The sequence below is a fragment of the Pogonomyrmex barbatus genome, unplaced genomic scaffold, assembly GCF_055798465.1.
Source record: "Pogonomyrmex barbatus isolate J1 unplaced genomic scaffold, ASM5579846v1 scaffold11, whole genome shotgun sequence".
In the NCBI taxonomy this organism is placed as follows: Eukaryota; Metazoa; Arthropoda; class Insecta; order Hymenoptera; family Formicidae; genus Pogonomyrmex; species Pogonomyrmex barbatus.
In genome coordinates, this window is record NW_028297107.1 from 3,467,642 (window position 1) to 3,487,106 (window position 19,465).

The window sequence follows — 19,465 nt, forward strand, 5'->3', positions numbered from 1 at the left end:
TTGCAAATCTAGCAGATAAATGAGAACGTACCATTGAAATTCATTAAATTTATCGAACTATGCGTATATTAGAGTATATTAGAAATCAAATAAACGCAAATTATTAATGGAAAAATACCGATTAAGTAATACGCGGCGATTTTATATCTCGTTTAGAATATTAAACCTGTTTTCTTGAAAAGTGATACTATAATGGCGATATTTTCGATGTTACACGATACTTCGATCACCATCAATTACTTTCATATATCTATGTCCAACATCGTTAATGGTTCGAGTACAAAAAAAAAAAGAGAAAAGAATTTTTAACAAAAATAAACGCGGATTCAATAGAAAATGCAAGAAATGTAGCATTTTGCACTATTTTTTCGTTAAAAATTAAACTGAAGTTTATTCTTCTTATTTCTTGTTAATTATCTTATTTCGGTGTCTCTCAAGAATTAGAAATGTGTTCAAGTGACAAATTTTTGAAGTTGGATGAGAAACAGGAAATCGATTGATTTTAATTTTTTAACAAATTAAAACAATTTTGCTGATTATAATTCATTTATTATTTCATGAGAAATATCAGAGAAATAAATCTCACGTCGTTCAGTGAAATTATCTTATAATGCTAAATTACCAATATCATACTAGCTCCTGCAATAGATTACTCTACACATTTATTCTTTCATTGTCACCCGTCAAACCTCCAAATCATCCTCTCATAAAATCATAGCGAGGACCATATTTGAATTCGGGACTCGTTGATGAGTCAATTGCTCTTACACGGAGCCACGCGTCATCCCGACAAATCAAATAACGAGACCGGCAACATTCCGAGAGCGGCTGTGAAACGCCGACAATGAGAAATTTCCGGCCTGTCGAAAAATAATAATTCATCGCGTGCCGCGCGCGATATCAATCAAAATGTGACGCGAAATTATAGTTTTATTATATCACAATCTTATTAAATTCAAATAGTGTCTAATACTCAATCCTAATATGTATATCATTTATATAAAAGATTTAATATCAAGAATGTGGCGCCAAGTTATAATCTTATTACGTCGAAAGTTAAATGTACAATTGCTTTTAAAAAATGTAAATCAACCAATAATTCGTATCTTTGTATTCCCATTATTAAAATCTTCTTATTCTAAAACCCAACTGATAGTAGCTTTATTCTTTTTAAAAAAATAATGATATTATAAAATTGCGTTTAACTTAATTAATATGTATATCATCTATATAAAAGATTTTTTTATTTAAATTAAATTTTTTTCATTTTCTACCATTATCTCGATCATTTTTTAAACTTCAAAGAAGTTGTAATAAAGTCACAATAACATCACGTAATAATATCAAAGTTGTAATAAAATTTTATTAGAAATAAGGATCTGTTTTATTAATTTATCAATATGTAATAACTCTGAAAAAATTTTAATTATAAAAAATTTAAACTACATTAAGTAGTAGATTATTGAGTAATTTTGAATAAGATACTTTACAGGGGTGTTAATTATTTTAATAATTTTTTTTAATTTTTAATTTTAATAAGTTACTATGACTATTAAATAAGGAACTATTAAGTCGTAATAGACATTTAATGAAGGTTTGATGGACGTCAATAGAAGTTATAAACGTCCATGGTGGATCTGTAATGGACATCCATTGGAGATTTTTGTTTCGTGTGGGTATTCTGTTTTTTAAGTGTACATGTAGAAAAAGTATACATTAAGACGGTCTCAAAGTCTCCGACTCGCGTAAAGTCACACGGTAGTGTTCTCGATTGACTTGACATCCGAGACACTATCGTGTCTCCTGACTTTCGTTTCGTGACGCATATTTCTCGTTCTCGTACGAGATATCGCGCGGCGATATTTTCGCCAGCAGGCGACGCAGCTTGTGATAAAACTGTGAGTCTAATAACTGGCGGTGATAAAATCCGTCAACTAAATAATGCGCGAAACTGTGACAAATTAGACGTCCGAGACGCGTCCGCTGTGAATTATTACGGACAAAATCAATTTCCTGTAAAATTAAATTCAAATCCGAATAGTTTATCGAACGTTATTTATGTATATTAAAAAAAAAGAAAAAAAATTTGTTCTAGACAGAAAACATTTACTTCTCCGGAATCTGCTGTTCCAACATAACAATTATTTAAATCCATATATCGAATAGAAATCAATTATATTTTAATGTAATAATTATTTGAGACAATTTCACAGAACAATTTTGAATATTATTTCGCATGGTTTTACTGTTCCTTCTTTCCTTTAAAAAAAAAAATAATATTAAGAAATTAATTTTGATAATTACCAAATATCCATTTCGTTGAGTAAAATGAAGCTGAGACGCGATTCTAAGAAAAATAATTTCAAAATTTTATTAGCATTTTAAAGATTTTATAATTATTTCAAATCTGATGGAAAAAGATTTAAGAATTATTGTTTCCTCTGATTGTTAATTCCTGTTTATTCGTGACATATTGTAAAATCAGTTTTAATTAACATATTTCTAAATGATGAGAGAAGATGCAGACAACACACAAATGAACGATAAGAATTTTTTAATTTTCTGTACGATTAAATAAAAATAGCATGTTTAAAATACCTCAAGCAGAATTACAGAGTAGCCCGTGGATTATACGGAACGTTCCGCGTTTTTCTCATGATTCTCGTATTCAACATCCCGTAAAAATAATATGGTTGAGAAATCGTCACGTTTTGCGTACCGTCCATGCCGTTGTATACTACTCCTTAATCCAGTAGTACATCTCGAGCGAGCGCGAAGGCGGCCTTATGGTCCAGTGATGTTTTAACCGTGCAGAAAAAAGGAAAGATGAAAAGAGTAATTAACGTTTACGTAACTGTATTTACTTGGCGGATGCTTTCATGTAACGAAATGTATGCCGGAATTTATTTTATCGTGTCTTTTTATCTTGTAAAGATGTAACCTACAAACGCGAATACATAAGTCGTTTGCAGCCGCTTGCAATGTTAGTAGACCGAGTTTCGCCCTTAGCTTATTTGATTAAAGTTAACGATTGATAACGACTTCCATGTCAAGTAATTTCCTCGACTACATCTCTTCTCTTCGATACTTTGAATACAATCTTTCAAATTGAAGAGAGTATTCTTCGGGTCGATTTCAAGCACCGTTCTATAAAATTTTAATTTACCAACTAACTGCCATAGATACATTTTATTCGGACATAAAAGGATATGACGCATTAAATATTCGTCATAGAAGTTGGCAATTAAGAGGAATGGAGGAAGAAATAATTTTTATACGTCCGATTTTTAGATCCTTTATAAAATTTTTATGACGTAGTTGCAAGAGACCTTCGTCTACCTGATAACGTATTTAACAGATGTGTGGCACGTTTATCCTCGAGCGGGTTAATTTACATAGAAGCCAAGAGCATGCTTGTAGGCGCGAGAAGCGTTTTAAGGTCAATTTATATTCGCCGGTAGCATAAGCGACGCGATAAGATAATACCTTTTCATGAAAAAGGTATTATCCGCTCGTGCATTCGATCTGTATGTAAGACAAAATTCCTGACTCCTTGAAAGAAGAAATTTTTTATGATACCATATTATTAGAAGAATAACAAGTACTTTGATCTTCTTCTTCTTCGCTTCATCCCTAATAACAATTAGATGTAAGAATATTGATATCGCGTAAAGATGAACTTAATACAAAAATCTGTTTTATAATTAAAATTATTTTTAATTATAGTCGAGATTTTCCCGATGAGACCGATAGATATGGTCCCATGAGATATAAGCAGCAACTGATGCTTGTTGTGTCCAATGCTTGATTCGTATTTTACATTTTCGAATAAATATGACTGTCATGCAGAATTACATTTCACGAAATTTTATCGCAACATTCGGCAGGGCAAATACTATAATGTCATGTGTAAATACGAATCGATTTTTTACTCACGTCCCGCATGGACTTTCTGCTTTTTCCTGAGTGCTTGCACGCGTTTTACATCGAAGCGTCAATTATTATCGATGTGCTATCGCTATCACTCTCATCGCCACCTCTCATCTCTCTTAGGCCAAACATGCGAAAGGGGTGACTGCCCGCGAGGGCTCTTTCGCTAGACTAATGGATTCCACGAATTAGGCGTCGCCAACCGAGCCATCGCCGTCGCCATCGCCGTCAAGACGGCGATGCTTTAACCCGAAGACCGAGGCGATTTCTGATTAAACACGGAGCAATTCCCTTAAAACGGTGCACTAGTGCCGGGCTATCAACCCGGAAGAGGAAGAAGGAGTAAGAGAAACAGAGAACAGAGGAGAGAGAGAGAGGGGGAGAGGAAGAGGGAGAGAGAGAGAGAGAACATGAGAAGCGCCGCTCCGTGTTTATCCATTTTATTCGGATCGATCCAGCATCCCTCGCGAGGGTCGTTTGGTCGCACAAGAGTGCCTCGATTAATGGAATATCCCCTTTGTACGCTTTTCCAATAATCGATTAACGAGCAAAGAATTTCGAGCAAGAATTTTGTTTCCTTTCTGTAACGCGTCTTTCTATACTAGTCTCTAACAAGACAAGTTCGCGCTTGATGAACGTGATATTTTAATGAGAAATCAAGCTAAGCTTTTGAAGAATTTTCATATTTAAACGTGACTGTATGAGACGACCAGATTTTTTTCAAAACCGTATTACGGCATATCTAAAACGTGTCTTACAGAGAGATTCTAAATTGATCCTGATTCTAAAAATTATGACGAGCCAGGGTGTCTCGAATCTACGTTCATCGGAACATTTTCGATTACAATCTACCCCAAAAGCGATTCTTAAAATTACCTCAAACTCGATATGAGTTATTCTACATAATATTCGGCAACGAAATCGATGCCGGCGATACCAATAATATCCGTATCTAATCACAATTAAGCCGAGGAGGGAGAGGGGGAGAGGGGAGACATGTCATGCGGACAAATATTTCTACGAGCGATCGTGATCCCCATTCGCCATCATTAATTACCTAAAACACACGGTTGTCCCGGCCAGTGATCGGACGCGTGTTGACAAACATGTTTAGCAAACGCACACAAATGCACACATATGCAATTCATGCGGGCCGATTTTCGAGGCTACACTTCCTCGAGCATCATTATACATTCGTCGCCAACGATTATTGATGACATCGATGCCGATCAATCCAACGCTCCCAGATGGCTCGCGATCGCAATTACATGGACGCGCCGATAAATTATTATCAAGCTGTCTGTCACCCCCATGAAACTATTAATTCAGTCGCGCTGGTGCATCGACGCGCCGATAAATTATCACGATCGGCCGTTCGTGCATTTCTCCACACACGCACACGCGCGCGCGTGCACACACACACACACACACACACACACACACACACACACACACACACACACACACACACATACACGCGCGCGCACACTTTTTATGTACATATTTTCTTTCAGCAATATTCGCGGCGTTATTTAACGACCGGCCGTTTAATGAAAATTTCTCCCGGCCGAGCGAGGACATTCATCGTGCCAACAAGATTCTGTCATGGCCGATGATTTATTTGTCTCGACAACACGGTCGTGGCTTTCCAATCCAATCATCCAGTAAAACATCACAAAATGTTTCCATAGGTGAACATTCGCGATAACCTGCTTTATCGAGTATCTTTCATTATTAATGGCTTTATCGCATTATATCGAGATTGATAAAAAAGTAGACAGATATTTTTGAAATTCTCTGCATTTTGACGATACGAAAAATTAATGCTATCAATTTTTTAATTCATTTCTCGCATATGGTATAAACCCTTTTTATTTATTACAAACCAATAATAATATTGTAAAAAGTCAGAGAGTGATGTGATTTGATATTCGCGCCATTCGATATCGAGTGAAACATTAATCTGTGAAAACTCATACATATCTAAATAGATACCAATAATACTTTTATCATTCGCAGTTTTCGTTATACAGTTTAAACAATTCCAATTAGTTTTCACATTGTTTTAAAACAACATCCCCCAACAGAAGACTAACTAAATTACTAAAAATTACAACAATCAGTAAAAATATTCCGCGATCGTGATGCTTTTTTAACGGAAATAATTTAAAAGCGGATATCTAATTAACGCTACAATTGTACACATAGTCGCTTTGTCTCGTATCCGCTCTCTGGAATTAACAGACTCGATTCTGTTATACGAACACTCGCGCATTTGTAGATTTCCGTGTTGATTTCATTAAAATAAAACCGGTCGACTTTTTTTCTACAAGAAATCGCTGCTACATCGACTGTTCTGCATCGGAATAATATATATATTCTTGTTTTAATTAAAGTAGTTTAAATGAAAAGAGCACGCCTGATATATTCTACTATTCTTCAATTATGAGAATTAAAAGCCAGCCTAGAGCTGGCTGCTATTTTTGAAATAAATGTTTTTTTCAGATTTGATTTTAACTTTAATCAAATTTTAAATAGAATTCTATATTATCACAAAAAAGGTATTTGATTTGAGAAAGGGATGATAAGCTTCCTCTAAAATTTCGCGATGCAAAAATCAACTCCAAATTCATCAAACAGTGGTACCTAACGGTTTGCAGACTATGTGTGGAGAGCATTCTGTACACATTCTCTCATTTTCTGAAGAGTAGACTGCTAGTAGAAGTCTTTATATAAAAGACCCTTCGGTTCATCGTCCCTCTGCGTAAACATGCTCTCCGCCCTTTTGCCGACATAATCGAGAGGAAAATACGTTTCGGCTCGTATACGGGGAATTCAATCCTTCTTAGGGCGAGATAGGAAGCCCTCGCGGGTGCCTTGCAATAAAGATGTTTCTTATATTTTCAACATGTGACTTGATCTTATATTATTATATCCCAGAGAGATATAAAAAGAAAGAGGGGGAAAGGAAAGAATGTTCCCTCGAGAAAAAAAGAAATCTTATCACTCGTTACGTTTCTGCGTTAAAACAAATCTCTTCTATCGACTTTTAAAGGTTGCAAAAAAATTGTGCAACAGTCTCTAATAAATATAGTTAATTAATATTAATAGTCTCGCTTACAAGTCTCGAGTAAGTAAAGTTATTGTCTATCAATTTTCAAAGATGCAGGTCCAAGTCAGATCGCAGGAAATATCTGCGTGAGATCCTTTCGCATCTCCCGCGGGAAGAGGATCAAAGACGTTAGGACTTTACCTATCCCGACGACGAGGGAGAAGACAAGCTGGATTTATAAGATGGCAGCCGATTTCTTTCGAGCCGGTCGGGCCGAACGTACGAGAAACTTTCTCCGTGATTATCCGCTTTCCTGTTTCATCCCCGAGGATTTTGCCAACTGTTATCCCGATATCCGGGGCGATCCCCTTTAAGGGACGCTTTAAGGAACAACTTGGCAACGAGTCCGAGATGAATGTTACAAGAGGAATGTTCGAACGCGCACGTTCTTTGAAACCGCCCGCACAAAGATCCTTTTCCGTAAAAATTACTATCAAAATTTCGATCTGCCATGTACAGAATTCGACGCGGGAGCATTATATGTGAAACGTGCATGGACATCGGATTTGGTGTTTGTCGGACGAAAAAAAAAAAAAAAAAAAAAAAACGCAAGAAATTAAGTATTGGAAAAATTGTCAAAAGCGAGTCATATGGTGGCCAGCGTGTAATTAGACAAACGGTCGTCTCGCAGTACGCTTTTGTGTTTAATCCCTATTCACAACAAAAGAACTTTTAGTGCTTTTTCATTCGTGAAATCCCTCGACGTGCACAGATGAACGTGTACGTCTTTCAAAAGTAATTGAACTCAAAATTAGTACGATCGTATGAGTGAAATCGCGGCCCGAGTGAAATTGCCATTCAATTGCATTTCAACAGCTCAGAGAGCATTTCATCAAGATTCTGACCAAATTAATTACGACTAAATGAAAAAAAAACTTTTTTTTTTAAAGCTCAATATACTTATGCATGTAGCCAGCCGTCGGATTTCAATATTAATAAAAATGGATTGATAATGACGCGTTGAGCGGATGTTTCGATAATAAAAACATAATGCTGAATAATATAATATTTCGACAATAGTGATAATAATATATTTACGTTCATTCCATATTGGTTGTACAACGGGCAAATGAAATATGCATTTCATGCATGATGCAGAACCCTTTTTCCGCGATCAGTCCATTGACCGACTCGCACTTGCCGGGCTATGGCTGCATCGGATTAAATTCCCTCTCAAAGAGAAAGCAAATCGGTATAGATTTTTATTCCGATCCCCCGAGAGTGGTTTGAAGTTACGCGGCAGCCGACGCGAAAAACGATCTCCACGATAATACGTAAGACAGAACACGTCGAGAATTACGATCCGCCCTGTCGCTGGCACGCTATCATGCCTGCTCGCATCGTCGAGTAGGTATTTTTTCCCAGAGCCATCCCTCTTTATGTGGAAATTTTTCTCCGAGTCCAACGCATTTCTCGCAACTCTTGATCCCGCCTTGGCGCGCGAACGCGTGACAATGTAAATCCAATGGTGAAATTCGAGCGTGAGACTCGCGGCTCTTTAACGAAGAAATAATGTGAAATATTACCGAGGTAAAAAATTCCTTTCCCGGAGAAATGATTTTCTTTTCCGACGGTTTCTTGTGATATGAAACGTTGGAAATCTGCGCGCGCGCGCGTGTGTGTGTGTGTGTGTGTGTCATGATTTCGCAATCGCGATGCTATTCCAGACTCATAATGTCAAAGCTAGGACGTGTAATGAGGAAGAAGAGAGAAAAGTATCCCGGAAATAATCACCGCCGTGCGAAGTAATATCTCGCGGAAGGACTTATCGCAATTATCAGGCGGACAGTTCCCGTGATCCAATTAATTATCAGACGGTCCGAGCGGGATATTACCGCGCCGTGGCGAAGAACCATTTCCCCGACAGAACATCATGTTGTTCCTTAACAGTTTGAAATTCGCCGTGGTTTTCACAGGCGAAACTTTCGGATTCAATTTGCGGCGTAAAAACTTACGGTGCTATCCCCGCTATACTTGCTTGTTAAGTAGCTTACGGGGGCTCTTTTATTAACGGAAATCGATTATTGTCACCCGCAAAGTATTATTACAAGATCGGCAAGAACGAGACTGTCGATCGTTTTGATTTTGTGCAGCTAGAGAATATTCGCTTCGCCGAATATTATCGGGATAAATTATAACTGGTAATATATTACTCCCTCTCCGACAGTTACGTCAGCCATATCCTGTGATGTTTATTAAATATCACTTATATAATATATTTATTGTATAAATATAATTTTTTTAAATTTATTAAATTTTTTTGAAAATATAAATATAATTTTTTATTTCAATGGCGTTGATTAGATAACAATCAATTCGAGTGTCGTTTAGCGCCCCAAAGACGTGTAAGGTTTGAGATGCAAATAATGAAATGGACTACAAAGTATATTACAGCATTCTTCAAACTATTAAAAAACAAGTCGTAAGATTATTTCAATTACCAAGTATAGCGTTTACGAGACAAAGTCCTGATTGAAGCAAACGTTGTTACAAAACTTTTAATTACAAATCCCCGGGGAAGCTTTCGCGAAACGATCGGCTGAGAATCGCTGACGTAGATGATATAGGTTGCTAGCCTCGAGGTGCAATTCCAAATTATCGCGGGGGTGAGGGGACGGGGGGAGGGATAAATATATAGCGATGAACAAGGGGCGCGTCCAATCTTCCCCAGTTAATCGTCCCGAAGAAACAACCTCGTCGGGTCCTCTATTCCATCGGTTTAGCCGGAAATCCATTTACGTAGACATCGTCTTTCCGCTTGCGGAATTTTATCGGTATAATGGCGCGCGGAGCCTAATCTATCCGGTAGCCTCCTATAAAAGTTGCTTTTTGTCATCGGGCGTTATTCGCTTCTGATCCTACGAGCCTTCGGTTTGCTGGCTGATCCTTCACCTTCGAGCAAAGAGCCGTAATGACCTCGTTTCTTTTCGTGTTCTCGCGCGCTGGCGATGTCGGTAAATCGCCGTTACGCGATTCTTTACGACAAGATAAACGACTTAGAGGAATAAAGTCCGGCTTATTCGTTATTCCCATCTTATGTCAACAGATGAAATAAAAGTACAATGACGTACGAAATAATGCGAGCTGAGAGAATAAACAAAGATTCCTAACTAATTACACAACAAATCGCTTATCGTGTGCTTGTTACTATAAATTAATATATTTTATAGTTAAATTATATATTTCTAGTACAGATGTAGCATTTCAGGTAAACTTCGCGCGATTGTTCTGATATTAAATGAGAACAAAACACTCGTGTAATATGTCATTCTTAACGTAAATGTAAAAACAACGGATCTTTTCCCTCTCATTTGACTCTTAATTAGAGATGAAGCTTCCAAAGTCGTGCTCGTCCAAGAAAAAATGAAGAGAGAGAGAGAGAGAGAGAGAGAGAGAGAGAGAGAGAGAGAGAGAGAGAGAAACGGAGGAAAAATGGATGCGAGGATAGAAGAGGGATGGACTATGGAAGTCAGAAATTGCACGAGATAAAGGCGAATTTATTTCCACGAGTTCCCATTTACGTCGCGAAAGGCAAAAGATTCCCAGCAGTATTTCGTGCATCGAGACACTGTCATTTTTTCGCTCCACCGCCGTGAGTAAGAAGAGCGTGAGGTGGATCGATTCGCCGGAAGCGGTTTCCCTGTCGTCTGCGACGATAGAAAAGATCGAGCTGTGTGTGGCATCGTCATCTTTTGCCAACGTCGTTATTTCCGTCGTTATTTCGAACCGTTTCTCCTATTATTCCTCGTTTAATCGCGGTAGAGACGGATTTTTCGCGTGTCGATTTTGCAGGCGCCACGAACGAGTTCTCGCGTGATTGATATTGCGAAGGGATGTGTGTTATCGCAATGGAGAAAAGAGAAGAAGGGAGAGAGAGGAAGAGGGAGGGAGAGAGAAAGATAGATAGATAGATAGATAGATAGATAGATAGATAGATAGATAGATAGATAGATAGAGAGAGGGAGAGGGAGAGAGAGAGAGAGAGAGAGAGAGAGAGAGAGAGAGAGAGAGAGAGAGAGGGAGAGGGAGAGGGAGAGAGGGAGAGAGAGAGAGAGACTGACTCCACGATTTCCGATCCGTTCGTGCGCGATGGTTGCGGCGGTGACGGCGGTGGCGGTGAATCGAAGATTTCAATTTCGAGACGTTGATAGAATGAATCGCGGTGCGACAATCATATAAAAGTAATACGGAGAACGCTGGTTGAAATAGCACTCGCGAAAATTAAGATTTTGATTGGAATCTGAGTTATTCGAAATAAAATAATAATAACCTCCGAGTAAATTAACAATACTTCGAAATAACAGTTCCTTTTTTAATTAAAAAAGAAAAAAACAATAGTGATAATCTTCGTTCGGTTCATTCGTTCTTCCATCACGGAAAGCTTCTGTATGCTCAAAGTAACACGTTGGTAAAACGAATCGCGTGTGTCTGTTATGTGGAGTAATATAAAAAAAAAATAACAGAGTAAAATATTGTTACAAAAATACACATTCCAATCAAGATTCAGTGCGAGGTAATGGCGCTCTCCCCGATTGAGTCAACAATAGCTTTAGAATAACGCTTTCATCGTCCGCGATAATTCGCAACGTTGCGAAAATATTTGTGTTTAAATGAAGTGGTTCGTGTCATTAGGGTAATCAGGTTAGTCTACGTAATAAAGCAGAGTGGATTTGTGTAATCGAGAGAACGCTCCTCGTATTTCTCGAAACAGCGGTTAAGTAGAGGAGATGCAATTAAGTGCGAAGCGGCAGCTTGGCTCGTTCGGGCGCGGAACATTTTTGCCTCGCGAGGGAGGAAGAGGGAGACCTTGGCATCACTCACGTTTTTCTTCTGCCCCTTCAGCTGCTTCGAGGATTTCCACCAGGTCAGAACTGCCGGCGGCTTCGAGCCGGTGCTCTGACATTTCACGTCATATGTCTTCCCTGCCGATAGGATCTGGTCCTTCCCCAAAATCTCCACCTTGAGCGGCTTCACTGCAAGAACCCGTCATTATGAACTCACTCGATATCGCCGAAATATAAACATAAAAAAAATAAACATATTAGTAAAAAAAATTCGCAAAGCATGCAATTTTCTTTTCTTACATCGACAGTTGATTATCATAATAGAATTTTGAATCAAAAAGATATATATTAAATATATTGTAGCAGATATAAAAGAAGATTTTGTTTAAAGTTTTAATCTTAATAAAGAATTTTTAGCCAGAAAGAGTTATACGTAATGTTAAACTTTAAAAGTTGAATTAAACAACTTATTTTTTTGTCTATTCAAATTTATGAATAACATTAACCTTATCATCTCAATAATATGTTTTCATTTACTTTGATATACACCATGTTGAAATAAATAGACAGTGTACCTTTTCTCTACCTATGTCAATAATCCAATTATTTTTATAAAATAATTTACTGTGCCCAACAAGAAAAGCATTTCAATGGCAATCACGTACGGGTCATAAGCGCGACTTCGCATGGACGCTCGCTTTTCTGATTTCCACTCCACCTCGATCTCCACTTCCGTCGCTTTCCGGGATACGACATTTTTTGTGCAACGTGCGGTAGCGCATAACGAAGGACGCGGTCCGGCGAACGTAAAAAAAAAGAAAAGAAAGAGAGAGAGAGAGAGAGAGAGAGAGAGAGAGAGAGAAGCGGAACGCAGAGAACGCGCGAAAGAAACGCCGGGATAATTAGAATTCAGTTCGCTCGCGAATTTCATGCCGGGCTCCTTTTCTGTCCGACATTCTCCGTGGAAGTTCCCGACTAATAGGAAAAAAGAAAATGCAGATCGATGTCGACGACGAAGGATAGAGGAAGGCGGACAGATCGAGAAAAAATGGAGCGATATGGAAGTAGTGAACGGAGGTGAAAGGAATCGGGATGAGAGAATGGTCTGTATAATTGGTACTCGTCATGAAAAGCCGCCGAAAACAAAGGCTGCCGAGAGAACTGCCGGGTGCGAAACTCCCGAGTAAAGTTGAGATTTCATTTGCAAATCAAAATTCATGTCGTCAGATGCGCAGACGAGATGGCGCGAAGAATTCGACGAGGCTTTTAGTATCCTTCCTAAAACGAGCGAGGATGTCTTCCTTTCATCGTTTTACTTTTCTTCTACATACATCCTACTCTCTAACTTACTCTCAACTTTCTGAGTTAGCGCAGTTAACTTGAAAACCTTATGATCTCAAAGAATCATTCGTATGTACATATTAATTATTTAATGTACGTGATACCGTTAATATAAATGTAGTATTTGGTTTAAAAAAGTTTGAAATTTAAAAAGATATAATTTAAAATTATTTAAAAATCCTCCATTTGAATGAGGATGCTTTTATCTTAATAGAATTTTTAAAAAAATTTAAATTTTATTATCAAAATAATTACGTTAACAGTTAAAAGTTTGTGGAAAACAAAAACATTTATTTTAAAAATTTACTTTAAGATATTTTATACTTCAAGATATTTTATTATAATATCAGTACAAAACTACCATTTTACAAAAAGATAAAAAATAGCATCAAATATGCGCGTCCAATTTTGTCTTAAAAAAATATTAAAAAATAAAATTAATATATCATTTAAAGTTATTATTCATTATCGCTCAAGTTAAAAGAAATTATATAATGTACATGTTTCTTAATTTTTTACATATCCTATATTCATATTAAATATTGCGAGTATACATATACTGAATATTTATACAACATCTATGCGTAATTGCATATTCAAAGAATACCCATACGATATATCATTGTTCGTATATTTTCCAGATATATTTAAGAAAAAATCTCTTTGTTACATTACTATTTGAAGTTTCTTCAAAAACCTAAATTTCATTTCTTAATCTCTCGCGTCTTTTGACTCTTTATTTCCTTTCTTTCCATTTGCACAATTTTCACGAATCCCTTTTCGCGAACTTGTATTCCCAATCAAACGCCCTTTCACAAATGGAAGCGCAAACCCGAAGACTTTCGTCGCTTCCTCGGGAGCTTTAATGAGCCGCTATTATTATTCGCGCGCATGAAGTGGCTTTAATCGAGTTACGAAGCGGTTCAATAAGGCGCGCTTCGTTCTAGACGCGCGAGACGTTCGCGCGTTTATCGTATGACTTCTGAAAGGAGAGTTCGAGGAGGCGTTTTATCCGCCAGTAGACGCCACGAGAATAACGCCTAAGTGTGGTGCTTAAGGCTTAAGAGGTTCACAAGGATCTTCGAGAACGTTTTCCGTGAGCAGAGATAGAAATTAAGTAAAATTTCCAAAAACGCACACTTGACAAGCGTGAAATGACATTAGGAAGCAAAAAGCCAACACAGTTAATTGATACAATTAAGTGAGTTTAGTAATGAACGTTACAGAAATCTTAAGAAAAAGGAGAAGATATTAACTTAACTTTGTTTTTAAGTCTATGATAAAGATTGGATAGGTGATCAGTTTAAAAATTATGTTAAAGTTAATCCTCGCGCGCCTGAAACTTCATACTTACTCTGAGGAAAAAGTTAACTAAACTCTTTTCAGATAGTTGTAGCTTCCTCAGTGACTGAAGATCAGTAAGAGAAATCGATTTATCTGTTTAAAAATGAACTTTGAATTTTATTTTGAAGAGAGTTAAGAGAAGAAGGAAACAATTCTCTCGCGAAACAGTATTAAAAAATTAAATATTAAAAACAAAATCTGTTTAATCTGTTTAATATCTGATGTAATTAAAAATTTTAAATAAAATTGTAAATTCTCTAAATAATAATATATAAATGCATTTTAATTTATTATAAATTATTTAGATTGGGCTTTCACGAGCAAAATTAACGTCTTCACAAAAACGAGACAAAATAATTAAATTTTTAATAATTTTCATGTATACGATATTTAACGACAAAATAATTTTTGTAAATGCGGTAATCAGTATAAAAAAAATGTATAATTCTGTGCAAGTTAAATGTACTTACATCAGTTTCAATTTTCAGTCTTAAAATGGGTCACGCAAAGTAGCGAAAAAAGGTAAAGGAGAAAATGACGGAATTAGAGTGTACAGAGGAAGGAGGAGAGGGGAAGGGCTGGTCGTTAGGAGTGGTTCGTTTGTAGGTTGAAGTTCGAGTTGTTCGAGAACATCTAAACATTAGGGGAGTTTCACATCTAGGTTCGTACGCGCCGATCCCGCGAATCGCCGGCTTAAGTGAAATTTCGCCGAGACCAGCAATATGCGATTCTAAGCAATATTATTGCCATAATTTGGCAAAGTCGCCGTGAGCTCGTATCATTACAGCCTCATTGAAATGAAGAGGGGACAGGAGGGGAGAAATAAGACAAAGAGGAGAGAAACCGTTCTTCGCGGTCTATTCTCGTTCCGGTTTTCGCCGGAATAAAGCCTGTAAACGAGGCGACGATGTACGATCCTCGCGACTCGGAAAATACAGGGAAATGTACGAGGCGTGCAGCGGAATAATACTTGCCAGGAGTCCCTGGGTAAACTAATTAATTCCAGAGGCGAAGAATCCAATCCCGGCGGAAACAAATCATCGTCGAAGTATTAATCCTCTTACGTATCCGCGAGCGAAAAGATATGTGTGTGTGTGTGTATATATTAAGGATATTTTACGTATACGCGAGGTCTCTGGATTAACGTAGAAGGCACACTTTGTGTCACTTATAGATTCTTTCAAATTGATTTATGTTACATATTTCTTTTAATTTTTATTAACGTTAACTATATTAACCACAAGTAGAAAGTTTTTATTACGTGTAAGTACATTGCCTACATAGTAGGAAAGACGTCGGCATCTTTAAAATTTAATTTCTTTTAGACTCTTAAAAGACTCTGCGTTTATTTTATTTAAAAAAATTTGTGACCTGTGAAATTTTGAGATTTTTGAATCATGGAATTTTTTCTTCAACGATTCACGAAAAATACAGTATGCTCACCGAAAGAGTTCATCTTATTACATTAAGGGAACAATTCGCGTCGAATGGAAGGGAGAATTATTAGCTCCCCGCGGATTGAGTTGTCGGGGTACCAGAAGTAACATCTCTAAAGTTCACTCGTCTCCGGAGTAAGCTAAACCCTTCTTCCGCAGTGCTGCTAGCGAGAGAGCACTTTCGAGAGTCGTTATGCCGTTTGCGACTACGGGAATTCGCACACGTCCTCGTTTTGTCGCCGAAATCAGCTTGGAGCTCGGCTGTTTCGTTACGAGGCTACTTTGTATCGTCGAGAACATCCGCTCCGACGAATTGATAGTGCCCATAAGACGAACGAGCCCGACCCGGCCTGACAGGAGACATTTCGGTACGGTCAAATCGCAAACTATCTTTGCGCACGTGCTATTTCATATTCTCTCTTCAGATGGCCAGTTTCCATAATATAAAACTCCGGGAAGATATTTTCTGAAAAATTTAACGCTGGAATCTTCACATTTTTGCGACTTTTGAATTTTTATCATTGCGTAACTCGACTCGACTGAATTAAAATTTTATTAAAGCATACTCAACGTTAATTATAAAATATAATTTATTATTTACATTCAACAATATTCATTTTTATAATTTCACCAGAATTCTTCATTTTCATCTCCATTTATGTACGCGATAAAAATTTCAGAAAGGAGAACCGTCGACTGCCGGATTTGTCAAAGGCCACCGAAATATTGCGCGCGCCGTGCAATATTTGCATCATTCTTTTAATTATTCATAATTCTATCGCAAAGAAGCTTTGTAATTTATAAATCTCACTGCCTGCCCAGGCAAGGAAAGCAACGACAACGCAATTGGCAGAATCGGCTCTAATTAGCAATTTCTTTTGATGTCTGGCTCGTTACTACTAGTGGACACGTAATCGCCTGACTATCAAGAGGTACATCTACTACTTTCGTTAATGCTCGTAGCTATAAAAGACTAATGAGCCTCGCGCTCGCGGAAGCGGCTTCATTAATTTTCTTACTAATTAACGGAGGACGCCGATCGAGGGAGGAGCGACGAGGGGGATTTTTGCCGAATGGAATTTCTGTGTTGGCGGAATGCGTCCCCGACGGCAGAAAGTCACGGGATTCTTCGGCTTGTTACCTAACTTGATTATTCTTCTCGAACTCGTGCAGGCTACATTCTGTTCGGAATCAAACGCTTCTAAGAATGAGTCATTAAAACTTGAACAAGTTCGCGGGATCGTCTCAACGAACTTTTGTTCCTCTCGCAATGTGCCGATTTGTAATCTCGTTGTAGAGGAAAATTAGTACACAGTGATCGAAAATAATCGTAATAAATAAACCGCGCTGATGATAACGCCATTCCCTCAGCGCTTCCTTTTTTCGCATTAACCGCAAAAACAAATAAGAAATAATAATTATATTAACTTGATATTATTTATCTTCTGAATTTATTTATATTTATTGAATTTATTTATTTATTTATATCTATATTTATTTATTTATATTATATTGCTCAGATTTACAACAATTAAAATTGCGCAAATGACTGTTAAATCTTTCAATTCTTGCCAAACTGACTTTATATAATTTTATTATTGCATTTTATGCTTCCGTTTCCGTGCATTATCTTAATCGAGTCTACGATAGCTGAAAGATTCAGCAGTGACACTATGCACTTTTGCTGATCTTGCGAGAAAATACGTCACAAGATAAACGGCGGAACTCGGATAGGAAAGAGCGCATTGTTAAAAATAATAAAAATTCATAGTGGTGTGTGTATCTATGCCGTTTCGAGATATTATATGGAAAAATATACAATATTTTTCTTCAGCGCGGCGAACTCTGCTAAGAACTCAATATTCCCCGTTCTTTCGAGCCGCACATGTCGTCCATAACTTGTTAGAATATAACACAAAATTGTATAAATTATCGAAAAACCACTCGCAAATATTTGATTTTAATCTGGCAATTGCGGGTAAGATATGCGAGGCAGAAAGAGACGGAGAGAGAGAGAGAGAGAGAGAGACGATATAAACACGCGTGGTTTGCGCGACAATTATTACCGTCGTAATTTTATTGAAAAACCATTAATTGAGCGGCAAATAGATCCGGTACGATTTCCGTTTCTACAAATAAGCGTTCGAGCGTTCGTTACGAATCTAATTTGTTTCACATGTAACTGCGTACTTTCCGTTCGCGCGCGCCATACGAGAGCAGTATCGCACTCTATTTCCAATTTCGCCATTTCCATTACGCGGATCTATCGGGTAACTATTAACGACGACGTTCCGTTCGCCCGCGATGCGTTCGCGTACATACACGGACGGACTTTACCTCGGGACCCCGCCGGAGTCCCGGCGGTGGCATGAAAAATTAATGGGATACATCGTGCGATTCCGAGCGCAATCCACTTCGTACCTCGTCGCGCTCGAACGACGCCGCGTACTCACTCCGCATTGTCGATCGTCGTGGAAATCGTTTTGGCAAGTCGATCGACTTCCGGCCGGGGTCCTCCGATGACTCGTTAGAGTACCTTCGTGCGATCGTACAAGCAACGGGGAATCGAGGTTTATGCAGATGCGATTATGCAGACAGCGACTCCTCCAGTGCGTTTCCAATTAGCGTAGGATCGAGAGATTGCCAAGTTGTCAAGAGATGAATTTCAACGTATAATCCTCGATCGAAGAAAAAAAAAAAAAAGGAAACGAAATACTCATCGAGTCAAGTGTTACGTCGGTTGAGATCGTTTCAGAAATGCGACGAAGTTCGATATTTACGTTCGATTACAAGCCGCCGATCTTACGATGGCATTTAATGATCTCTCGACCGATAATGTCGTGTATATTTTATTTATTTTCTACCGTGAGGTTTATCGAGTTTCCGCGTTATTAAAAAGCATTGTTAGTATGTTATATTCCTTAAGATGTAATAGAAAAAGAGCACAATTTCGTGATAATTTTAATAATGTCGTTGAAAAGTTGAATGGAAAGCGTAGCCTATAATTTCTATATTATAAAATCCATGTAATTCTATTATTACTCTCATTTAAAAGCGTATAATAGAATTATTTAAAATCAATTAAAAAAGTATTCTTTCTATCTCTTACTTCTTTAAATTTATTCTTTTTAATTTTAAAATGCTTGAAATAATGATCAATCGATACCAATCCACTTGTTACAGAATTTCAATATTAAAACGTACGACATTACTAATAATCCTTATTAACGTTCTTTGAATAATTATCGCTAGCTTCGAATAAAATAAAATGTCTGGTAAGGAATGATTCCAGTGATAAAAGAGAGTCTCATTTTTCAGTAATCGAGCATATTCAAAATATTTCGAAATCTGTACTACACGAGTCTGATTTGCATCCGAGTTTTTTTACATCACAGCAAGTAGCTTCTAAAGCAATTTACGGCAAGCCTTCTTCGGATTCCCATATCTTCTGGCTCGAGCTGGCAGCTTCCGGAGATTTAATTTAAACTTGTTTGTCTGGCGCATAAGTTTCTTATCGG

The 19,465-nt window shown here is 37.5% G+C and overlaps 1 protein-coding gene across 3 annotated transcripts in view; it reads right to left on the minus strand.

Moving 5' to 3' along the window:
• Positions 1-19,465, minus strand: part of LOC105422335 (nephrin) — a 194,161-nt gene that overhangs the window by 68,688 nt on the left and 106,008 nt on the right. For all 3 annotated transcript variants that reach the window (XR_016138043.1, XM_089071342.1, XM_089071341.1), the window contains exon 7: positions 11,864-12,015. Coding sequence is in view for 2 of the 3 variants with exons in the window: in XM_089071342.1 (XP_088927468.1) it covers positions 11,864-12,015 (152 nt within the window). In the remaining variant the exon portion in view is untranslated. The remainder of the gene's footprint in view (positions 1-11,863; positions 12,016-19,465) is intronic.